Raw genomic sequence first — 23118 nt, forward strand, 5'->3', positions numbered from 1 at the left:
GAGTCTGGAGACGCCGTGGAGAACGTTCTGCTGCCTGCAACATCCTCCAGCATGACCGGTTTGGCGGTGGGTCAGTCATGGTGTGGGGTGGCATTTCTTTGGGGGGCCACACAGCCCTCCATGTGCTCACCAGAGATAGCCTGACTGCCATCAGGTACCGAGATGAGATCCTCAGACCCCTTGTGAGACCATATGCTGGTGCGGTTGGCCCTGGGTTCCTCCTAATGCAAGACAATGCTAGACCTCATGTGGCTGGAGTGTGTCAGCAGTTCCTGCAAGAGGAAGGCATTGATGCTATGGACTGGCCCGCCCGTTCCCCAGACCTGAATCCAATTGAGCACATCTGGGACATCATGTCTCGCTCCATCCACCAACGCCACGTTGTACCACAGACTGTCCAGGAGTTGGCGGATGCTTTAGTCCAGGTCTGGGAGGTGATCCCTCAGGAGACCATCCGCCACCTCATCAGGAGCATGCCCAGGCATTGTAGGGAGGTCATACAGGCACGTGGAGGCCACACACACTACTGAGCCTCATTTTGAATTGTTTTAAGGACATTACAGGCTGATCCAACTTTGATGTAGTGTGGTTTTCCACTTTAATTTTGAGTGTGACTCCAAATCCAGACCTCCATGGGTTGATAAATTGGATTTCCATTGATTATTTTTGTGTGATTTTGTTGTCAGCACATTCAACTATGTAAAGAAAAAAGTATTTAATAAGATTATTTCTTTCATTCAGATCTAGGATGTGTTGTTTAAGTGTTCCCTTTATTTTTTTGAGCAGTGTATATTGTGAATAACATGTATAATATGGTCTCAACACTGTTTATATTACCAAAAATATTTCTCAAATATATATTATGCACAATATATTTTAGCATATTGTTACTCTAATATATTGCACAATACATTTAACAAAATGTAAATATATTCAAGATGTACAGTACATTTGGAAAGTATTCAGACCCCTTGACTTTTTCCACATTGTTACATTACAGCCTTATTCTAAAATTGATCAAATAAAAAAAATCCTCCTCAATCAACACACAATGACCCATAATGACAAAACAAAAACAGAAATACCTTATTTACATAAGTATTCAGACCCTTTGCTTTGAGACTCGAAATTGAGCTCAGGTGCATCCGGTTTCCATTGATCATCCTTGAGATGTTTATACAACTTCATTGGAATCCACCTGTGGCAAATTCAATGGATTGGACATGATTTGGAAAGGCACACACCTGTCTATATAGAGTAAGTTCCCACAGTAAAAACCAAGCCGTGAGGTCGAAGGAATTGTCCGTAGAGCTCCGAGACCAGATTGTGTGGAGGCACAGATCTGGGGAAGGGTACCAAAACATTTCTGCAGCATTGCAGGTCTCCAAGAACATTATTCTTAAATGGAAGAAGTTTGGAGCCAGTAAGGCTCTTCCTAGAGCTGGCCGCCCAAACTGAGCAATCAGGGGAGAATGGCCTTGGTCAGGGGAAGAACCCGATGGTCACTCTGATAGAGCTCCAGTGTTCCTTTGTAGAGATCGGAGAACCTTCCAGAAGGACAACCATCTCTGCAGTACTCCACCAATAAAGCCTTTATGATTGAGAGGCCAGAATGGAAGCTACTCCTCAGTAAAAGGCACATGAAATCTCGCTTGGAATTTGCCTAAAGGAATCTCAGACCATGAGAAACAAGATTGTCTGGTCTGATGAAACCAAGATTGAACTCTTTGGCCTGAATGCCAAGCGTCACATCTGGAGGAAACTTGGCACCATCACTACTGTGAAGTATGGTGATGGCAGCATCATACTGTGGAGATGTTTTCCAGCGGCAGGGACTGGGGGACTAGTCAGGATCAAGGGAAAGATTAATGGAGCAAAGTACAGAGAGATCCTTGATGAAAACCTGGTCCAGAGCGCTCAAGACCTCAGACTGGGGCGATGGTTCGCCTTCCAACAGGACAACAACTTAAGCACAAAGCTAAGACAACGCAGGAGTTGCTTCAGGACAAGTCTCAATGTCCCTGAGTGGCCCAGCGAGAGCCCGGACTTGAACATCTCTGGAGAGAACTGAAAATGGCTGTGCAGAGGATCTGCAGAGAAGAATGGGACAAACTCCCCAAATACATGTGCCAAACTTGTAGCGTCATACCCAACAAGACACAAGGCTGTACTCACTGCCAAAGGTGCTTCAACAAAGTACTGAGTAAAGGGTCTGAATACTTATGTAAATGTGATATTGCTATTTGTTATTTGAAATACATTTGCAAAAATGTAAATACATTTTTTTGGGGGGGTATTATGTGTAGATTGATGAGGGGAAAAACGATTTAATCCATTTCAGAATAAGGCTGTAACGTAACATGTGGAAAAGGTGAAGGGGTCTGAATACTTTCCGAATGTACTGTAATATATATAACATTTCTGTATGGTCTCCCCCGCAATACATTTCTGCCATTTGTCCGGCTTCAATTTTAGTGCCTTTAATGTGACATTCTGTAAAAACTCAACCCTCTCAACCTTCCATGTCATCCTAGTTTTCTGACAGCCACTGTCAGCTGTTTGCTAGCTAGCACCGCATTTTCGGTGGACATCAATCTTACTAGCTAGCGAGACATCAAAACTTCTGACAAAACGTTGTCCTAAAAACTCACCCATTCCAAACACTTTTTGTTATGCCTGTCAATCAGCTCAAAAGGCTTGTGCTATGAAACGTGGACCATATATCACCGTGTCTCTGTCTAGTGTGGTTATATCCAATGTCAAAATAAAGTTTTTACTGAGTTTAACCTCACTTGCCAAGTCAAATCTTAAACAAAGAAAGGAAAAATTAGACTAGCATTGGAGATTTATTTTTGGTAATGTGAAATCAAATGAACAAAAACATGATGGCATAATAAGGGTATAAACAGCAGAAACCTTCATGATACAAAACAAACAAATGATGTGCATTATAGGTAAATAAACGTATATAATTCAATCTTGACTTACATTTCATAATCAGTACATTGAGAACAAAACCATTGTCGATTAATTTATTTGCCATTATAAAAACTAAGTCACAGCCCTCCAAAAGAGCATTTTGATATCATAAGAGATGCATTTCTATCATAACACATTTGTAACAGACAGCACATAACTGTATAACACTGTAATAAGGTCTTAATAGACCTTAGGTATTTTATTTATTCACCAAATCCTTTCTCTGCAAACATATTGCTGCTTCTACAAAAGTACTTTTAATTGTCACAATATCAGAATAAAAGACTGAATAGTTCAACCCGAAACAAAGTGATGTTATGATCCTTTGTCTACCACTCACCTTCATTTCTTTCTCTCCCTTCTGCCATTCCTCCTCCTTCCACGTGACTGTGCAGTTGCAGTAACAGACGTATCAACACAAAAAAACTAAATGAAGAACAGAACTAATACAGTGATGGCAAAGAAAGGCTTTGGGTAGAGAGTTTTTTGCAACTATTCTGCCGACCCAGCTCCCATATCTCAAACCCTGGCTCACTGACACAGCCCAATTACTAGGGATGCGGGAATAAAATCGGTACGGTTACATATCGGGATATTATTTTTGATGATGTATCATATCGTTTTGACAATATGGCAATATTATTGTTGCGCTAGTTGGCTTTACCTGCACCAAAACTCATTTATAGCTTGTTCTCCATCTTCGTTTAAAATAGGGAGCCAATTTGTTTTCAGCAATTTCATTTCCATGACTGATCAAAACTCATTATCTCATGGCTCTCTTGTCCCTCTGCAGCAGACATATCCTGAGAAATATGTTTGGAATATCGAATCGCAAAATCACAGTATCGAATCTCAATACATATAGAATCATGAGAATCGCAATACATATCGTATCGGCACCTAAGTAGCGTGATATTGCATCGTGAGGTCAGTCCCTGGCAATTCCTACCAATTACCTAGACACATTTAAACAAACATGGAACCAAAGAAAGAGACACACACACACACACACACACACACCACACACACACACACACACACACACACACACACACACACACACACACACACACACACACACACACACACACACACACACACACACACACACACACACACACACACACACACACACACACACACACACACAGACAGAGAGAGAGGAGAAACAGTGGTGGTTTGTTATGAGAACCATTCAGAAAGAAATGTTCTGTAGTTACAACAGCACTATGACAAGAACCCTCAGAAAAAGAGGTTTGTGTAAAAAAGGTTCAGGTTGCCTTCCTCTATTAATTTTTATCAAAGCATAATATTGCACTATGTAACTTCCTGTAGAGGGCACTGAAAAAGGACATCTAATCCTCTCTGCATTCCTGTCCCAACCCTGTGCCCCTTCATAATCTTTCCCCTCCAGTGTTTGTGAATCTGAAGAAAGCAAGATCAATATGATGACAGCATCCACCTAGACTTTCAACAGGCTTTGGGGATCTTCTGCTTTCTTGTGTATACAGTTCCATAGTTCCTTTAGTTCAGGTCCATGGGCACAAACACGGGGCTGTAGAATAGAGTGAGGCCTGCTCCTCCTGCTGAAGTGCTGGAGCCTGGGTCTTTCCTACAGACTTGTCAGGGCAGACACCTTCTTCTTCCGGGCTGCCAGCATTTCGTAGAAGGGGTCCCTGCTGATGCCTTTTCTACATTAAGAGGGGAGAGCAATATGAATTTAACTTTTGGGCATGAGACTAGAGCAGGATCATACAGATGAAGGATAGGACATGACATGACTTGAAACAAATAAGACCCAAAACTCTCTCCTTTCTCCCAAATTGTGCACTTGTTCACTTCCCGGAATGGATTTGAAAGTAAATGACTGGTACAGTTGAAGTCGGAAGTTTACATACACTTAGGTTGGAGTCATTAAAACTCGTTTTTTCAACCACTCCACAAATTTCTTGTTAAACTATAGTTTTGGCAAATCGGTTAGGACATCTACTTTGTGCATGACAATAGTAATTTTTCCAACAATTGTTTACAGACAGATTATTTCACTTCTAATTCACTGTATCACAATTCCAGTGGGTCAGAAGTTTACATACACTAAGTTGACTGTGGCTTTAAACAGCTTGGAAAATTCAAGAAAATTATGTCATGGCTTTAGAAGCTTCTGATAGGCTAATTGACATCATTTGAGTCAATTGGAGGTGTACCTGTGGATGTATTTCAAGGCCTACCTTCAAACTCAGTGCCTCTTTGCTTGACATCATGGGAAAATCAAAAGAAATCAGCCAAGACCTCAGAATTTCTTTTTAGACCTCCACAAGTCTGGTTCATCCTTGGGAGCAATTTCCAAACACCTGAAGGTACCACGTTCATCTGTACAAACAATAGTACGCAAGTATAAACACCATGGGACCAAGCAGCCATCATACCGCTCAGGAAGGAGACACGTTCTGTCTCCTAGAGATGAACGTAATTTGGTGCGAAAAGTGCAAATCAATCCCAGAACAACAGCAAAGGACCTTGTGAAGATACTAGAGGAAACCGGTACAAAAATATCTATATCCACAGTAAAACTAGTCCTATATCGACATAACCTGAAAGGCCGCTCAGCAAGGAAGAAGCCACTGCTCCAAAACCGCCATAAAAAAGCCAGACTACGGTTTGCAACTGCACATGGGGACAAAGATCATACTTTTTGGAGAAATGTCCTCTGGTCTGATGAAACAAAAATAGAGCTGTTTGGCCATAATGAACATCGTCATGTTTGGAGGAAAAAGGGGGAGGCTAGCAAGCCGAAGAACACCATCCCAACCATGAAGCACGGGGGTGGCAGCATCATGTTGTGGGGGTGCTTTGCTGCAGGAGGGACTGGTGCACTTCACAAAATAGATGGCACCATGAGGGAGGAACATTATGTGGATATATTGAAGCAACATCTCAAGACATCAGTCAGGAAGTTAAAGCTTGATCGCAAATGGGTCTTCCAAATGGACAATGACCTCAAGCATACTTCCAAAGTTGTGGCAAAATGGCTTAAGGGCATCAAAGTCAAGGTATTGGAGTGGCCATCACAAAGCCCTGACCTCAATCCTATAGACAATGTGGGCAGAACTGAAAATGCATGTGCGAGCAAGGAGGCCTACAAACCTGACTCAGTTACAACATCTCTGTCAGGAGGAATAGGCCAAAATTCACCAAACGTATTGTGGGAAGCTTGTGGAAGGCTACCCGAAACGTTTGACCCAAGTTAAACAATTTAAATGCAATGCTACCAAATACTAATTGAGTGCATGTAAACTTCTGACCCACTGGAAATGTGATGAAATAAATAAAAGCTGAAATAAATCCTTCTCTACTATTATTCTGACATTTCACATTCTTAAAATAAAGTGGTGATCCTAACTGACCAAAGACAGGGAATTTTTACTTGGATTAAATGTCAGGAATTGTGAAACACTGAGTTTAAATGTATTTGGCTAAGGCTTACGTAGACTTCAACTGTATATGGAAAGTCCCTCTAGCGCATGCCTACACAAATCCAATGGTGTTTTTTGAATGCATATACACTTCAGGAAGAATGAGAAGTTATTGGGACACCACCAAGAATTCACTTTATGCTGGTGATCCACTCCTCCTTTTCCTCAGCTGTGGGGGCGGAGATTCGATAGAAAGTGTGGTTGCCCTCGACAACACGTCCGTCCGCCTCGGTCTTACATGCCTTGATCACCTGATCCCTGTGGTCCGGGATGAACAGCTCAAAACAATTCTGAGAGAGAGAGAAAGCGAGGGAGAGAGATAGATGTGACTCAGAGGCTTTTAAAAGGAAACAGGGAGAAAGAGCACAGGAAAAGACGGAGAGAGAAAGAAAGTAACTTACTGGTTTCTTGGAGTCATCCACCTCTCTAATACTCAGATTCTCCAGAGGGATGATACCCCTAGGCTCCTTATCCTGGAGGGAGGGAGGAGTGAGAAACGAGAAGAGAGAAAGCACAGCGAGAGCATTACAGCTCACAACTGGTACATTGCATGTAATGGAGAAAAAAGCATAACAGAAAAAGAGAGGAATAGAAAGAGAGCAACTCACAGTAGTGTACTCAAAGTAGTACAGGCAGTTGTCTGTGAGGATGAACCATCGTCTCTTCCACGTCTTCACACGCCCTCCTGAGGGGGTTAAAGGTTAGAGTTCAATCAGGATTCATAAGATGAATGGGTTAGAACAAGCAAAATCCACAGATTAAAAAGGTGCCCCTTGACAGTCCAGACAGACAGATGGCAGCACAGACATCAGCCAGTATCAGGCAGGAGGCTATGGACGCATTCCAGGTAGTCTTTAATGAAGTCATGCTTCTCATAAGACACAGCATGATGGCAACAAAGTCAACCATGAATGCAATGCATTAGTTGAGATCATACAGAATGATAGAGGACTCTTCTTTGTATCTGTCCCATTATGGCGTCTATAAGTGCACAGGCAGTGCCATTGAGGCCATCTCCATTTTGAAGTAGTACATTTTCTTCTTCTACTACTTCTGTGAGTTGCTAAACAAAACTGAAAAGGTGCATACTGCCACCTGGAGTGTGTTGTTTGAACAGGTATAAAGGTTGCCGATTTACTGCCACCTGCAGTTATGAAATATTTGCTCACAAGTATAATTCATTAGCTGATCCCTCCTGATGACCCGGATGGAATTGTGATCATTTTTTAACCCATAGGAAGTCCAACCCAGTTGACTACTTCAAAATGGTAAAAGTCCTCAATTGCCCTGCCCATGCAGCAACGGGCTTTTGAGCACTAGAGTCCTCTATATATCTCTATGGTTGAGATACTGATTGGATGGTAGGGTTAGGTTTAAATGTTGTTTGCGTTGAATTCAATGACATCGTGCACAGATTAAAGAGCAGATAAATCACATCTTACCAACAATTAAACACCATTTCATTCTTTATAATGAAATCATAGTTAACAGTAGATTTTCATGGTTTTCATGGATTTTCATTCTTGGGTTGCATGGCAGAGTATGGGAAGCAGCACCAAGAAGCAAAGCACATACAGGCTGAGGAGGTTAACGCCTTGATCACACCGATAGCGTTATTACGCAAAATAGTAAGCAGCATCATCTGGATATGTGTGCAACAATAGTTCAACATTCACCTTCTGCTACCATTTCTGTCAAGCCGTCTACACATACAGTTTGACGCATATGTTCCATTGGAAATTAATGTACTTCTAGTGTACCAAAATGACGCTGTTGGTGTGATCAAGGCGTCAGGCTTCCAATCCATAAATACATATTTACATACCTCCTGGAGACCAAAATCCCCCAAAACAAATGAGGAAGAAAAAAAACAAAGACACTACATTGAGCCATAAATACTTATACACATTATATATGTTTATACTCATTATATACGCTATATTCTTGGCATGAATGAGAAGGCCAAACAGGAGAGTGTAGTTCTGCATCTGTCCATCTGAGGGAGTGGAAGCATCAATAAAGCTTGCTGTCCTGTGCTGTATAAGACTTTTACAGCAAAGTTGACTCTCTCACCTCGTTTGAGTAGCCAGCCCTCCCGGTCAGGGTTGAAGAAAGTGTGTGTGAGGTCATTCCCATCATCCTCTGGAATTTTAAAGGGTTCGTTCTTTATACCCTCATAAAGGTTCTACACACAAAAGAGAAAGAGCAAGAGCGAGAGAAAGTGAAAGAGAAAGAGCAAGAGCGAGAGAGAGAGAGAGCAAGAGCGAGAGAGAGAGAGAGCAAGAGCGAGAGAGAGAGCGAGAGAGAGAGAGCAAGAGCGAGAGAGAGCAAGAGCGAGAGCGAGAGAGCGAGAGCGAGAGCGAGAGAGCGAGAGCGAGAGAGCAAGAGCGAGAGAGCAAGAGCGAGAGAGCAAGAGCGAGAGAGCAAGAGCGAGAGAGCAAGAGCGAGAGAGCAAGAGCGAGAGAGCAAGAGCGAGAGAGCAAGAGCGAGAGAGCAAGAGCGAGAGAGCAAGAGCGAGAGAGCAAGAGCGAGAGAGCAAGAGCGAGAGAGCGAGAGAGCGAGAGAGCAAGAGCGAGAGAGCGAGAGAGCGAGAGAGCAAGAGCGAGAGAGCGAGAGAGCAAGAGCGAGAGAGCGAGAGAGCAAGAGCGAGAGAGCGAGAGAGCAAGAGCGAGAGAGCAAGAGCGAGAGAGCAAGAGCGAGAGAGCAAGAGCGAGAGAGCAAGAGCGAGAGAGCAAGAGCGAGAGAGCAAGAGCGAGAGAGCAAGAGCGAGAGAGCAAGAGCGAGAGAGCGAGAGAGCGAGAGCGAGAGAGCAAGAGCGAGAGAGCAAGAGCAAGAGAGCGAGAGCGAGAGCGAGCAAGAGCGAGCGAGAGCGAGCAAGAGCGAGCGAGAGAGAGCAAGAGCGAGCGAGAGAGAGCAAGAGCGAGCGAGAGAGAGCAAGAGCGAGCGAGAGAGAGCAAGCAAGAGCGAGCGAGAGAGAGCAAGCAAGAGCGAGCGAGAGAGAGCAAGCAAGAGCGAGCGAGAGAGAGCAAGCAAGAGCGAGCGAGAGAGAGCAAGCAAGAGCGAGCGAGCGAGAGCAAGCAAGAGCGAGCGAGCGAGAGCAAGCAAGAGCGAGCGAGAGAGAGCAAGCAAGAGCGAGCGAGAGAGAGCAAGCAAGAGCGAGCGAGAGAGAGCAAGCAAGAGCGAGCGAGAGAGAGCAAGCAAGAGCGAGCGAGAGAGAGCAAGCAAGAGCGAGCGAGAGAGAGCAAGAGCGAGAGAGAGCGAGAGAGAGCAAGAGCGAGAGAGAGCAAGAGCGAGAGAGAGCAAGAGCGAGCGAGAGAGAGCAAGAGCGAGAGAGAGAGAGCAAGAGCGAGAGAGAGAGAGCAAGAGCGAGAGAGAGAGAGCAAGAGCGAGAGCAAGAGCGAGAGCAAGAGCGAGAGAGAGAGCGAGAGAGAGAGCGAGAGAGAGAGCGAGAGAGAGAGCGAGAGAGAGAGCGAGAGAGAGAGCGAGAGAGAGAGCGAGAGAGAGAGCGAGAGAGAGAGCGAGAGAGAGAGCGAGAGAGAGAGCGAGAGAGAGAGCGAGAGAGAGAGCGCGAGAGAGCGCGAGAGAGCGCGAGAGAGCGCGAGAGAGCGCGAGAGAGCGAGAGAGAGCGAGAGAGAGCGAGAGAGAGCGAGAGAGAGCGAGAGAGAGCGAGAGAGAGCGAGAGAGAGCGAGAGAGAGCGAGAGAGAGCGAGAGAGAGCGAGAGAGAGCGAGAGAGAGCGAGAGAGAGCGAGAGAGAGCGAGAGAGAGCGAGAGAGAGCGAGAGAGAGAGCGAGAGAGAGAGCGAGAGAGAGCGAGAGAGAGCGAGAGAGAGCGAGAGAGAGCGAGAGAGAGCGAGAGAGAGCGAGAGAGAGCGAGAGAGAGCGAGAGAGAGCGAGAGCGAGCGAGAGCGAGCGAGAGCGAGAGCGAGCGAGAGCGAGAGAGCGAGAGAGCAAGAGAGCAAGAGAGCAAGAGAGCAAGAGAGCAAGAGCGAGAGAGAGAGAGCAAGAGCGAGGGGGCAAGAGCGAGAGAGAGAGAGCAAGAGCGAGAGAGAGAGCAAGAGCGAGAGAGAGAGAGCAAGAGCGAGAGAGAGAGAGAGCAAGAGCGAGAGAGAGAGAGAGCAAGAGCGAGAGAGAGAGAGCAAGAGCGAGAGAGAGAGAGCAAGAGCGAGAGAGAGAGAGCAAGAGCGAGAGAGAGAGAGCAAGAGCGAGAGAGAGAGAGCAAGAGCGAGAGAGAGAGAGCAAGAGCGAGAGAGAGAGAGCAAGAGCGAGAGAGAGAGAGCAAGAGCGAGAGCGAGAGAGAGAGAGCAAGAGCAAGAGAGAGAGCAAGAGCAAGAGAGAGAGCAAGAGCAAGAGAGAGAGCAAGAGCAAGAGAGAGAGCAAGAGCAAGAGAGAGAGCAAGAGCAAGAGAGAGAGCAAGAGCAAGAGAGAGAGCAAGAGCAAGAGAGAGAGCAAGAGCAAGAGAGAGAGAGCAAGAGCAAGAGAGAGAGAGCAAGAGCAAGAGAGCAAGAGCGAGAGGGATATATGAAGAGAGAGATATGGAGGGAGAGAGATTTGGAAAGAGAGAGAAAGGTATGGAAAGAGAGAGAGATTGAGAAAGATAAAAAATCTAAACACTCTTAGGTAACTTTCTGGGAACCACATCCACTCACAGTAAATAAGGCATCAATCTGTCAGTAAAAAACATCAACAATATAGTCAGGCAAACGGCAAAAGAAGCACAACTGGATTTATAAAAAACAAACCAAAAAAGACCACAGATGACAACACTATCAAACCAAAAGCACAGAGACCCAAATAATGGTGAATTACTCCTTATGCCTTATTACTGTGAGACTAAAACTCTATAAACATACGCTCAGAACCAAAAAAGCCCAGTACAACAGCAAGCAGCTGACACTAATTGAGAAGTCCATGAACAACATTTTTGGGGCAAAATTGGAAAACGCCCCAAAAAAAATGAAACTAGAGGAATTAGCAATACAAAAATGGTGACATATGGACAACCCATTTTAAAACACTCTACAACACCGTTCAAACTGATGCAAACACCGAGCAATGCCAAATTCATGAGAAATTGAATGGATTAGAAAAAGCTATAAAGAACAATAAAAATCCATTGGAATCCCCAACGACTGACCAGGAGCTCTATAAGAAACTTCAGGCCCAAAATTTTTAAAAAGCATGCAGACCTGATGGCATCCTAAATGAGATGCTCAAATTCACTAGTGCAAAATTTCAATTGGTTATATTAAAACTGTTTAATTTGATCCTGACTGTAGGTTATTTTCCTGACATCTGGAATAAAGGACACATAACCCCAATCTTTAAGAACAGAGACATATTTGTCCCTAACAATTACAGACGCATTTCTGTGAACAATAATTTGAGGGAGGTTTTCTGTAGTATTATAAATGCAAGAGTTCTAAACTTCCTTAATAAGCACAATGTCTTGAGTAAAAGCCAAATTCAATTTATACCAAAACATTACATGACCAATCATATTTACACCCTACACACCCTGATAGATAAACATGTCCACCAAAATAACACCAAAATGTACGCTTGCTTTATCGACTTCCAAAATGCATTTGATTCTATTTTGCCTACAGGTCTGTTCTACAAAGTTATTGAAGGTGGTGTAGGGGGTAAAACATATTACATTATTAAAACTGGCAATACGCGCAGCATCAAAATTGGTAAGAAAATAACATAATTCTTTAACCAGAGGCGGGGCCTTCGCCAGGTTTGCAATCTGAGCCCCACGCTCTTCAATATTTACATCAATAGTGGTATTCTAGAAAAATCCTCAGCCCCTGGTGTTAGTCTCCACAATTGAAAGGTTAAACACCTGCACTTTGCAGATGACCTGTGCCTGCTGTCACCCACAGCACATGGCCTACAGCAGAGTCTGGACCTGCTACAGCAGTACTGCCAGACCTGGGCCCTGGCAGTACACCCAAAAAAGACAAAAATATTTCATTTTCCAGAGAAGATCCAGATCTCAGGGAATTAGACCAAAGTTCATTATTGGTACAAAATATAGAGTACGGCACACACTACAATTACTTAGGTTTAAAAATAATCTTACGGGACACCTTAATGAGGCGGTGAATGAACAGAGAGAAAGCCCACCGGGCATTCTAAAAAACTAAATCAAATCGAAATACCTCAAATTTGGCGAAAACTAATTGAATGTGTCATTGAACCAATTGCACTATATGGCAGCGAGGTTCCACTTGCAAAACAAGATTCCACCCAATGGGACAAACACCTCATTGAAACCCTGCATGCAGAGTTCTGTAAGATTGGCAGAGAAACTACAAACAATGCACGCAGGGCAGAATTAGGCCATCATCCACTAATAATAAAAACTAAAAAAAGAGCAATTAAGTTTTGGAAACATCTAAAATACAGTGACCCCCTCTCATATCATTACCAAGCCCTGCAATGCCAAGAGCTGAGCAAAGAGTCCCCTCATCCAGCTGGTTCAGGTTCACAAACCTGTTTTACTAACACACTGAAGCCTCAGGACCAAAAAACAAATTACAAAAGTCAAAACAAAACGACATTACCTATTGGGAAACAAGCACAAATCAGTGCTATCGGGCACCATGGCAAACTATTTGACCATGGTGACTGATTAAAACCTTAGAAAAACCTTGACAAAGTACATGCTCGATGAGCACAGCCTTGTCATTGGGAAGGGTGGACACAGGAAACCTGGCTCCGTGTAGAGAAAAGGCTGTGCAACCACTACACCACAGCAGAACCTGAGACAGAGCTGTATTTCCTGACAAAATGTCCAAAATATAAAACAAATAGTGTAATTTCCTTATTCAAGGTTTCAAAGACCTCTCTGATGAGAATAGGCTACCCATCCTGTTGGGGGAGGACGCAGAGCACTGTGGGTTGGCAGCGCACTACATAGCTGCCATAAAATGAGGGACAGTGTCTGACAGACCAACCAACCTGCACATGTCCTCTACGTTATTGTCAATTGTATGGTTATTTTTACGCTTCATTATTGTTGTTACTCATTGTACCGTTGACAATCTTGATTATTATTATTTTAATATTGTAAATGTATCACTTAATCTCCAAAGTACGCTTTGGCAATATGTAAATTGTTACGTCATGCCAATAAAGCAAATTGAATTGAGAGAGACGAGAGAAGAGAGAGAGACATGGAGAGATATTGAGAAAGAGAGCGAGAGACTTCCCACAAAATGAGGTGGAAACTGAGCTGCACTTCCTAACCTCCTGCCAAATGTATGACCTTATTAGAGACACATAGTTCCCTCAGATTACACAGATCCACAAAGAATTAAAAAACAAATCCAATTTTGATAAACTCCCACTCCGCCAGGAAAATAACCTCTCCCTCAACGTCAACAAAACGAAGGAGCTGATCGTGGACTTCAGGAGACAGCAGAGGGAGCACACCCCCATCCACATCGATGGGATGCGCTAACGAGGAGATTCCTTGCCATGTGTTCTCCAACCTCATGACACATTATAGGAGAAGACTCAGAGCTGTTATCTTGGCAAAGGGAGCTTGCACAAAGTATTGAATGAAGGGTGCCAATAACTGTGGCACACACATATGAGAAATGTGTGTTTTATGATTACATTTTTTGTTTACTTTAATTAAATTTTGGATTTGTGTGAATATTTTTGAATGAAAGACCAAGAGGATAAACAATAGACATTTTTTTTCTCATATTTTGCTCATATTTACCAAGGGTGCCATTATTAGTGGAGGGCGCTGTACTACTGCAATGTTGGAGCTAGGAACAGAAGCATTTCGCTACACCCACAATAACATCTGCTAAATATGTGTATGTGACCAATAACATTTAATTTTAATTGATGTATTGGGTGAAATACCACAGTGTGTCATCACAGCAGCAAGATTTGTGACATGTTGCCACAAGAAAAGGACAACCAGTGAAGAACAAACACCATTGTAAACACAAAGCATATTTATGTTGGTTCATTTTCTTTTTTCTACTTTCACCATTTGCACATCGTTACGACACTGTATATAGACAGACGTTTGCTGCAAACACAGGATGGTTTCTCATGTGTGACCAGGTCCTCAACCTCTAGTATTGTATGGATAGAGGGTGGAAGAGACTAGAGGTATAGATAAAGGGAGGGGAAGAGAGAGAGCTTTATAAAAGGACAGAGGGATGGAGAAAGTGATAGTTACCCTGAGTAGGTCCTCGGGCAGGTCACCTCCATCGTTGATTCCTCTGTTCATGGCGCTGAATCTCTGGTGGGAGGGTTTGTCCTTCACATTGGGGTTATGGAGACTGGTGTTCAGCATGATCACAGCAAATGACAACACATAACACGTATCTGGAGCACAGAGAGGGACGGGAAGGTTAGTGTGTGTGTGTGTGTGTGTGTGTGTGTGTGTGTGTGTGTGTGTGTGTGTGTGTGTGGGGGAGAATGGTGGCCTTTCTATACCGCTGTGCTGGAAGACCCCAGGGTTACAGTGACAGTATCTCTGGGCAAACGCCTCCATCATCCTGTCGATCTTCTGAGCTTCGCCTGGCAACCGGAAACTCCAAAGGAACTGCCTGGGTGAGAGGACATGCAATCATAAGGGAGTGTGTGTGTGTGTGCATGCGTGCAAGAGAGATGTCGTGTGTGTGTGTTACCTGAGGGCCTGGACCAGGTTGAGGTCTGTGAATTCATGCAGCTCCACAAAGGCATGTAGAACCTCAAGATTGAAGTCATTTCTACAGAAAACACATACCAACAGACAGTATTCAAGTTTATGGCCATAAAACTGAATAGATCAGGGACACGTTCAGTAGGGAATACTGTAATTAAACGTTTTAAAAACAAACATTTGCGTTTCCTGTTCATTCTGTTTCTCCTTTTTTCAAAACGTTTCTGTGAGATTTCTCAGAGAACAGCTCTGCAAACAGAAACCCAAATATAATCTATAATCTCCTAATACTGACCTCCTTTCTGTGGCCAGTGTGTGTGTCTGTCTAGGGAGGATGGGCCAAATCAATATCACTGAGTTGAGAATGCATTAACCCACTTAAGAGGTCATCCATCAATCTCTCTCTCCCTTCCTCACTCAATATTGCTCACCCCCCCACCCGTTTCTCACCTCTCCCCCAGATAGTCTCCGATGGCGGTCTTGTTAAGCCCCTCCCCTTTATAGAGGAACTGGGCAATGTCATCGCTGGTGTTCTTCAGCAGACCGCTGTCAATCAAAAACCGGATCCCCTGATTGATGGTACACACAGCCAATCAAAACACAGAACCCCAACCACAGCACAGAGTAGGGGTTAGGGGCTAGTTTGTCATTGGGTTTCTCCCTCACCTTCTTGGGGTCCATGTTGAACTTCTTACGGCCCATGGACACTTGCTTGTTTCTCTGCATGCTTTTTCTACAGACAAAACCCAGTTAAGAAGTCTGTAGAACACATTCATAGAGCCTACCTAAACACTACATAGGACCTTCAAAACACAATTCCAATTACCTTCATAACAGACAGAAATCGTTGTAAACCATTTATACACACACTTCATACATGTTATTAACACCATCCCTCAATTAACAGCCCCATTAACTCATTTAGGTGTCTGTAGCGTCGGGGCAACCACTGGCCCAGACCAAATCACTCTTAAAGGAGACACACAGACACCCGATCACTGACATCATTACCAATACCATGGGTTAGTGGGTGGGGAGTCTGGGGACACTTCACTAAGGATGATTCTTCTCCCTCTCCCAATTTTTTTTAAACATTTGAGTAATTTAGCAGACGCTCTTATCCAGAGCGACTTACAATTAGTGCATTCATCTGATGATAGCTAGGTAAGACAGCCACACATATCACAGTAGTAGTAAGTAGTATCAGCAAAGTGCTAGTAGGAAAAGACAAGTGCAACTATTTATTTTTCAGGGGGTGGGCTTGGGGTGTGATGGCCCTTGAGACCACAGGTGGCAGAACAGAGTGCTAGGGTTGGGGTGTAGGGTTTGAGCATAGCCTGAAGGCAGGGAGGGGCAGTTTTGCTACACCCAAAGCCATCACCACACAAAGGGTAGAACGCACACAGTCCTCAGTAGAGTGATACACAATCACAATAACAGACATGGAAACACATACAGATCATACCTCTCTTTGGTAATGCCCAGGTTGTCAATTTCATTCGTCACCTCTTCTATCTCGTCCTTCAGCCTCTAGAGAGAGAGAGAGAGAGAGATGAGTGTATGGTACAGTGAGATCACATTACTCCGTCTGTCTTGTGATGTCTGACCATCCCTCAACTCCACAGAGCAGCTTTGATGCAGCCTAAGCTAATACTCATACCCATGGCACTAAAAAGAGAGGGAGGGAGGAAGAGAGAGGAATGAAGGCGGGAGAAAAAAGAGTGAGGGAAGTTTGTTGTGTATATGTAATTGGTGTATGGATGGAGTGTGTTTACAAGACGTAAACCAACTGAAATATCTGCCTTTGAACAAGGATTTTGAAGGATTCTGACAGGAGACATACTTTCTATATTGTTTGGGAGAAGTGGAGACAGTCCTATGGGTTGTGTGGGAGGAGCTAAGTGGAGACAGCTCCTCCTTCACAACCCATAGGACTGTCTCCACTTAGCTCCTCCTTCACAACCCATAGGACTAAGTGGAGACAGTCCTATGGGTTGTGTAGGAGGAGCTAAGTGGAGACAGTCCTATGGGTTGTGTGGGAGGAGCTAAGTGGAGACAGTCCTATGGGTTGTGTGGGAGGAGCTAAGTGGAGACAGTCCTATGGGTTGTGTGGGAGGAGCTAAGTGGAGACAGTCCTATGGGTTGTGTAGGTGGTGGTAAGTGGGTGAATCTTCTACAGATGGTCTCACTGGGAACTGATGCACCTGCTGCTAGCTAGGGTCAAACCAGACAACCCTCCCCCTCCATACCTCCCCCCACCTGTCACTCATTTTGTGGCATGGAGTCAATGTGGATTACTCTACACACATCCAGAGACAGTAGCCGCAGCATCGCTCTTGCAAAAGAAACCTGCGACAGATTGGCTTGTGAAACGCACACTCGGCACTGTGATTGGACCAGAAAACTGTCAATCAACACAGGTCGGTGAGCTAGCGAACAGATTACGGATTTGCTGTTGCATACAGCTATAGGATCGGGTGCAGCGCAAAAGTGAAATTGTAGGACGAGAGGATTGCCATAATAAATATGCAGCTCCAAACATTGTTTGGCTTATGAAGCCCCCTCCATCTGTGCAGAGAAGACAACCTCTGCAGAATCCCCAAAATACAACAGCCACAGGAGAACTTTGTTTGGATGTCGTAAAGGACCATTCACCAACACTGAAAAGATATAGCTACCTAACGACGGCGTTTTCTACATGGAAAAGACGGACAGAGACTTACCAGCTATGTTAGCCTCCCGAAAAAAGCTTCTCCCAAGTGGGTGTGACACCTACTCCTGTTGCCTGCTGCACTGCTGCTTGGATTCCACCTGGCGATCTGTTCACCGTCTGATCTGGCCTGTCTCCCCGTCTGGTATAGGTACCCCCGCCACACTCCCCCCCCCTCTCTCCCGAGCTTTCGCTCGTTTCCAGCACACATGCACTGTTGAGACAAGTGACTCTGAACTTACAATGGCTAGCCCCAAGTTGTTATATTTTTCTCTTGTGCTTTATGCTATTTGCCTCATGACTCCTGCATGCTTTGTTGACTATGAACTTGCTTGTTTGGCCAACCGTGAGACAGACTGTTTGTTCTAACACTCGGGACTCTGACTCTCTATTGGTTACAGGGACTCTTGGCCTCCCATCCTATTCTAACCACCTCTCGCCGGCTTTGTATTCATGTTACCTGATGAAATTGCTGTACAATATGATCTTGTTGCCATCTAATGCACATTCAAATGTTATAAAATCCGCACTGCAGAGCTCTCCCTGTCCTCTGTCGTGCCCTAATTGTATTACTTCCGATTATATCTGGAAATGTGCATGAACACCCTGGCCATCTGCTGTTGCTAGCCCCAATTCTGATTTGTGCTCTGATATCTGCTTCAATGATTTGTGCTCTTGTAAAAGCCTGAGTTTTCTGCACGTTAACACTAGAAGCTTATTACCTAAAATGGATCAATTGAAAGTGTGGGTTCACAGCTCCAATCCAGATGTGTTGGTCATTACAGGGACGTGGTTAAGAAAGAGAGTTTTGAACACTGATGTTAACCTTTCTGGTTATAACCTTTTTCAGCAAGACAGATCTTCCAAAGGTGGGGGAGTGGCAAACTTTACCAAGGATCACATTCAGTGCTCGGTTGTCTCCACCAAGTCTGTCCCCAAACAATTTGATTTGCTGGTTTTACACATTAAACTTTGTTGACTGATGCTGGGTGTTATCGGCCACCATCAGCACTGGCCTGTACCCTAAATGCCCTAAGCTCGCTCCTGGCCCTTTACACCAAGTCTGAATTTGTCCTGTTAGGTGACCTAAACAGGGACATGCTTAAACCACCAGACCAAGACCTAACGCAATGGGACTCAAATCAAATGTTATTAGTCACATGCGAAGAATACAACAGGTGTAGACCTTACAATGAAATGCTTACTTACGAGCCCCTAACCAACAATGCAGTTGAAAAAAAAATACAGATAAGAATAATAAACAAAAGCAACAAGTCATTAAAGAGCAGCAGTAAAATAAGAATAGCGAGACTAAATACAGGGGGGGGGGGTACCGGTACGGGGTAATATGTACATGTAGGTAGAGTTATTAAAGTGACTATGCATAGATGATAACAACAGATAGTAGCAGCGGTGTAAAATAATGGGGGGGGGGGGGGGGGGGGAGAAATGCAAATAGTCTGGGTAGCCATTTGATTAAATGTTCAGGAGTCTTATGGCTTGGGGGTAGAAGCTGTTTAAAAGCCTCTTGGACCTAGACTTGGCGCTCCGGTACCGCTTGCTGTGCGGAAGCAGAGAAAACAGTCTATGACTAGGGTGGCTGGAGTCATTGACAATATTTAGGGCCTTCCTCTGACACCGCCTGGTATAGAGGTCCTGGATGGCCGGAAGCTTGGCCCCAGTGATGTACTGGGCTGTTCGCACTACCCTCTGTAGTGCCTTGCGGTCAGAGGCCGAGCAGTTACCATACCAGGCAGTGATGCAACCGGTCAGGATGCTGTCGATGATGCAGCTATAAAACCTTTTGAGGATCTGAGGACCCATGCCAAATCTTTTCAGTCTCCGGAGGGGGAATAGGTGTTGTCGTGCCCTCTACACGACTGTCTTGGTGTGCTTGGACCATGTCAGTTTGTTGGTGATGTGGACACCAAGGAACTTGAAGCTCTCAACCTGCTCCACCACAGCCTCGTCAATGAAAATAGGGGCGTGCTCGGTCCCCTTTTTCATGTAGTCCACAATCATCTCCTTTGTCTTGATCACGTTGAGGGAGAGGTTGTTGTCCTGGCGCCACCCGTCCAGGTCTCTGACCTCCTCCCTATAGGATATCTCGTCGTTGTCGGTGATCAGGCCTATCACTGTGGTGTCATCGGCAAACTTAATGGTTGTGTTGGAGTGACTGCCTGTCCGTGCAGTCATGAGTGAACAGAGGGGACTGAGCACGCACCCCTGAGGGGCCCCTGTGTTGAGGATCAACCTGCCTTCTGCCGATTTCATGCTCTTATGACTGCTACAAGGTTCCTATTTTATACCATGTTGTGCTGCAGCCATGTTGCTAGCATGTTGTCATGTTGTGTTGCTACCATGCTGTGTTTTCATGTGTTGCTGCCATGCTAATGTTGTTGTCTTAGGTCTCTCTTTATGTAGTGTTGTGGTGTCTCTCGTCGTGATGTGTTTTGTCCTATATTTGTATTTATTTTTAATCCCTTTTGCCTTCTGGTAGGCCATCATTGTAAATAAGAATTTTTTCTTAACTGACTTGCCTAGTTAAATAAAATCAAGAATATTAACAGTTTTATTTGCTGGCTCACCAGCAACAATTACCAACATAGGCCTACTGATCTTTTGGTATGTAAAAATTGCTTGAAATGTATCATTTAGTTATGAAGCTTGTACTTGGAATTTGCTGTTAAAATGAATTATTACTGTGGCGAAGACACACCATATGCGAAGCTCTTCACTTGCGCTCTCCACACTCCTGCCAATGGGGGGGCTTTTTTCTTGTTGAAATGTTTGCTGTTGCTTTCACACATGTAAATACATAGGCCCTATGTGGTAAATCTATACGACATCCATTACAACAATAATAATAGCTAGCGTTTCATCATTCCATCCCTGTACAGTCGTGGCCAAAAGTTGAGAATGACAAATATTAATTTTCACAAAGTTTGCTGCTTCAGTGTCTTTAGATATTTTTGTCAGATGTTACTATGGAATACTGATGTATAATTACAAGCATTTCATAAGTGTCAAAGGCTTTTATTGACAATTACATGAAGTTGATGCAAAGAGTCAATATTTGCAGTGTTGACCCTTCTTTTTCAAGACCTCTGCAATCCGCCCTGGCATGCTGTCAATTAACTTCTGGGCCACATCCTGACTTATGGCAGCCCATTCTTGCATAATCAATGATTGGAGTTTGTCAGAATTTGTGGGGTTTTGTTTGTCCACCCGCCTCTTGAGGATTGACCACAAGTTATCAATTGGATTAATGTCTGGGGAGTTTCCTGGGCATGGACCCAAAATATCGATGTTTTGTTCCCCGAGCCACTTAGTTTTCACTTTTGCCTTATGGCAAGGTGCTCCATCATGCTGGAAAAGGCATTGTTCGTCACCAAACTGTTCCTGGATGGTTGGGAGAAGTTGCTCTCGGAGGATGTGTTGGTACCATTCTTTATTCATGGCTGTGTTCTTAGGGAAAATTGTGAGTGAGCCCACTCCCTTGGCTGAGAAGCAACCCCAAACATGAATGGTCTCAGGATGCTTTACTGTTGGCATGACACAGGACTGATGGTAGCGCTCACCTTGTCGTCTCCGGACAAGCTTTTTTCTGGATGCCCCAAACAATCGGAAAGGGGATTCATCAGAGAAAATGACTTTACCCCAGTCCTCAGCAGTCCAATCCCTGTACCTTTTGCAGAATATCAGTCTGTCCCTGATGTTTTTCCTGGAGAGAAGTGGCTTCTTTGCTGCCCTTCTTGACACCAGGTCATCCTCCAAAACTCTTTGCCTCACTGTGCGTGCAGATGCACTCGCACCTGCCTGCTGCCATTCCTGAGCAAGCTCTGTACTGGTGGTGCCCCAATCCCAATCCCGCAGCTGAATCAACTTTAGGAGACGGTCCTGGCACTTGCTGGACTTTCTTGGGCGCCCTGAAACATTCTTCACAACAATTGAACCGCTCTCCTTGAAGTTCTTGATGGTTCTTAAATGGTTGATTTAGGTGCAATCTTACTGGCAGCAATATCCTTGCCTGTGAAGCCCTTTTTGTGCAAAGCAATGATGACGGCACATGTTTCCTTGCAAGTAACCATGATTGACAGAGGAACAATGATTCCAAGCACCACCCTCCTTTTAAAGCTTCCAGTCTGTTATTCGAACTCAATCAGCATGACAGTGATCTCCAGCCTTGTCCTCGTCAACACTCACACCTGTGTTAACCTGTTGGGGATAGGGGGCAGTATTGACACGGCTGGATAAAAAAACGTACCCGATTTAATCTGGTTACTACTCCTGCCCAGTAACTAGAATATGCATATAATTATTGGCTTTGGATAGAAAACACCCTAAAGTTTCTAAAACTGTTTGAATGGTGTCTGTGAGTATAACAGAACTCCTATGGCAGGCCAAAACCTGAGAAGATTTCAAGCAGGAAGTGGCCTGTCTGAGAAGTAGTGTTTCATCTTGGCTCTTTTTATTGAAGACTCAGGATCTGTGCAATAACGTGACACTTCCTACGTCTTCCATAGGGTCTCAGAGCCCGGGAAAACGTTGAATGATATCGAGGCAAGCTCTGGCTGAAACATTTTATCGCTTTTGGCAAGTGGCCACTCAGAGTACTATGGGCTTAGGCGCGTGTCCGCTTCGACCGAATGCTTTGTTTTCCTTTGTCTGTTTATCTAAACGCAGATTCCCGGTCGGAATATTATTGCTTTTTTATGAGAAGAAATACATAAAAATTGATTTTAAACAGCGGTTGACATGCTTCGAAGTACGGTAATGGAAAATTTTGAATTCTTTTGTCACGAATTGCGCCATGCTCGTAACCCTGATTTAGCCTTTAGGATAGTGTCTAGAACGCACGAACAAAACGCCGCTGTTTGGATATAACGATGGATTATTTTGGACCAAACCAACATTTGTTATTGAAGTAGAAGTCCTGGGAGTGCATTCTGATGAAGACAACAAAGGTAAGAACATTTTTCTTATAGTAAATCTGACTTTGATGAGTGCTAAACCTGCTGGGTGTCTAAATAGCTAGCCCTGTGATGCCGGGCTATCTACTGAGAATATTGCAAAATGTGCTTTCACCGAAAAGCTATTTTAAAATCGGACATATCGAGTGCATAGAGGAGTTCTGTATCTATAATTCTTAAAATAAATGTTATGCTTTTTGTGAACGTTTATCGTGAGTAATTTAGTAAATTCACCGGCAGTGTTCGGTGGGAATGCTTGTCACATGCTAGTCACATGCTAATGTAAAAAGCTGGTTTTTGATATAA

At 44.3% G+C, this 23118-nt stretch overlaps 1 protein-coding gene across 2 annotated transcripts in view; it reads right to left on the bottom strand.

Annotated features, from left to right (window-relative positions):
- Positions 1–4027: 4027 nt before the first annotated feature.
- Positions 4028–23118, bottom strand: part of cyth1b (cytohesin 1b) — a 38390-nt gene continuing 19299 nt past the window's right edge. For both annotated transcript variants that reach the window (XM_082977337.1, XM_082977339.1), the window contains exons 3-13: positions 16595–16659; positions 15796–15862; positions 15580–15698; positions 15116–15196; positions 14922–15034; positions 14662–14810; positions 8526–8637; positions 7061–7137; positions 6854–6925; positions 6588–6742; positions 4028–4670 (exon numbers count right to left, since the gene is read on the bottom strand). In XM_082977337.1, coding sequence (XP_082833463.1) covers positions 4592–4670; positions 6588–6742; positions 6854–6925; positions 7061–7137; positions 8526–8637; positions 14662–14810; positions 14922–15034; positions 15116–15196; positions 15580–15698; positions 15796–15862; positions 16595–16659 — 1089 coding nt within the window. In that variant the 3' untranslated portion in view covers positions 4028–4591. The remainder of the gene's footprint in view (positions 4671–6587; positions 6743–6853; positions 6926–7060; positions 7138–8525; positions 8638–14661; positions 14811–14921; positions 15035–15115; positions 15197–15579; positions 15699–15795; positions 15863–16594; positions 16660–23118) is intronic.

Source organism: Salmo salar, chromosome 01, assembly GCF_965601325.2.
Source record: "Salmo salar chromosome 01, fSalSal1, whole genome shotgun sequence".
Taxonomy (NCBI): Eukaryota; Metazoa; Chordata; class Actinopteri; order Salmoniformes; family Salmonidae; genus Salmo; species Salmo salar.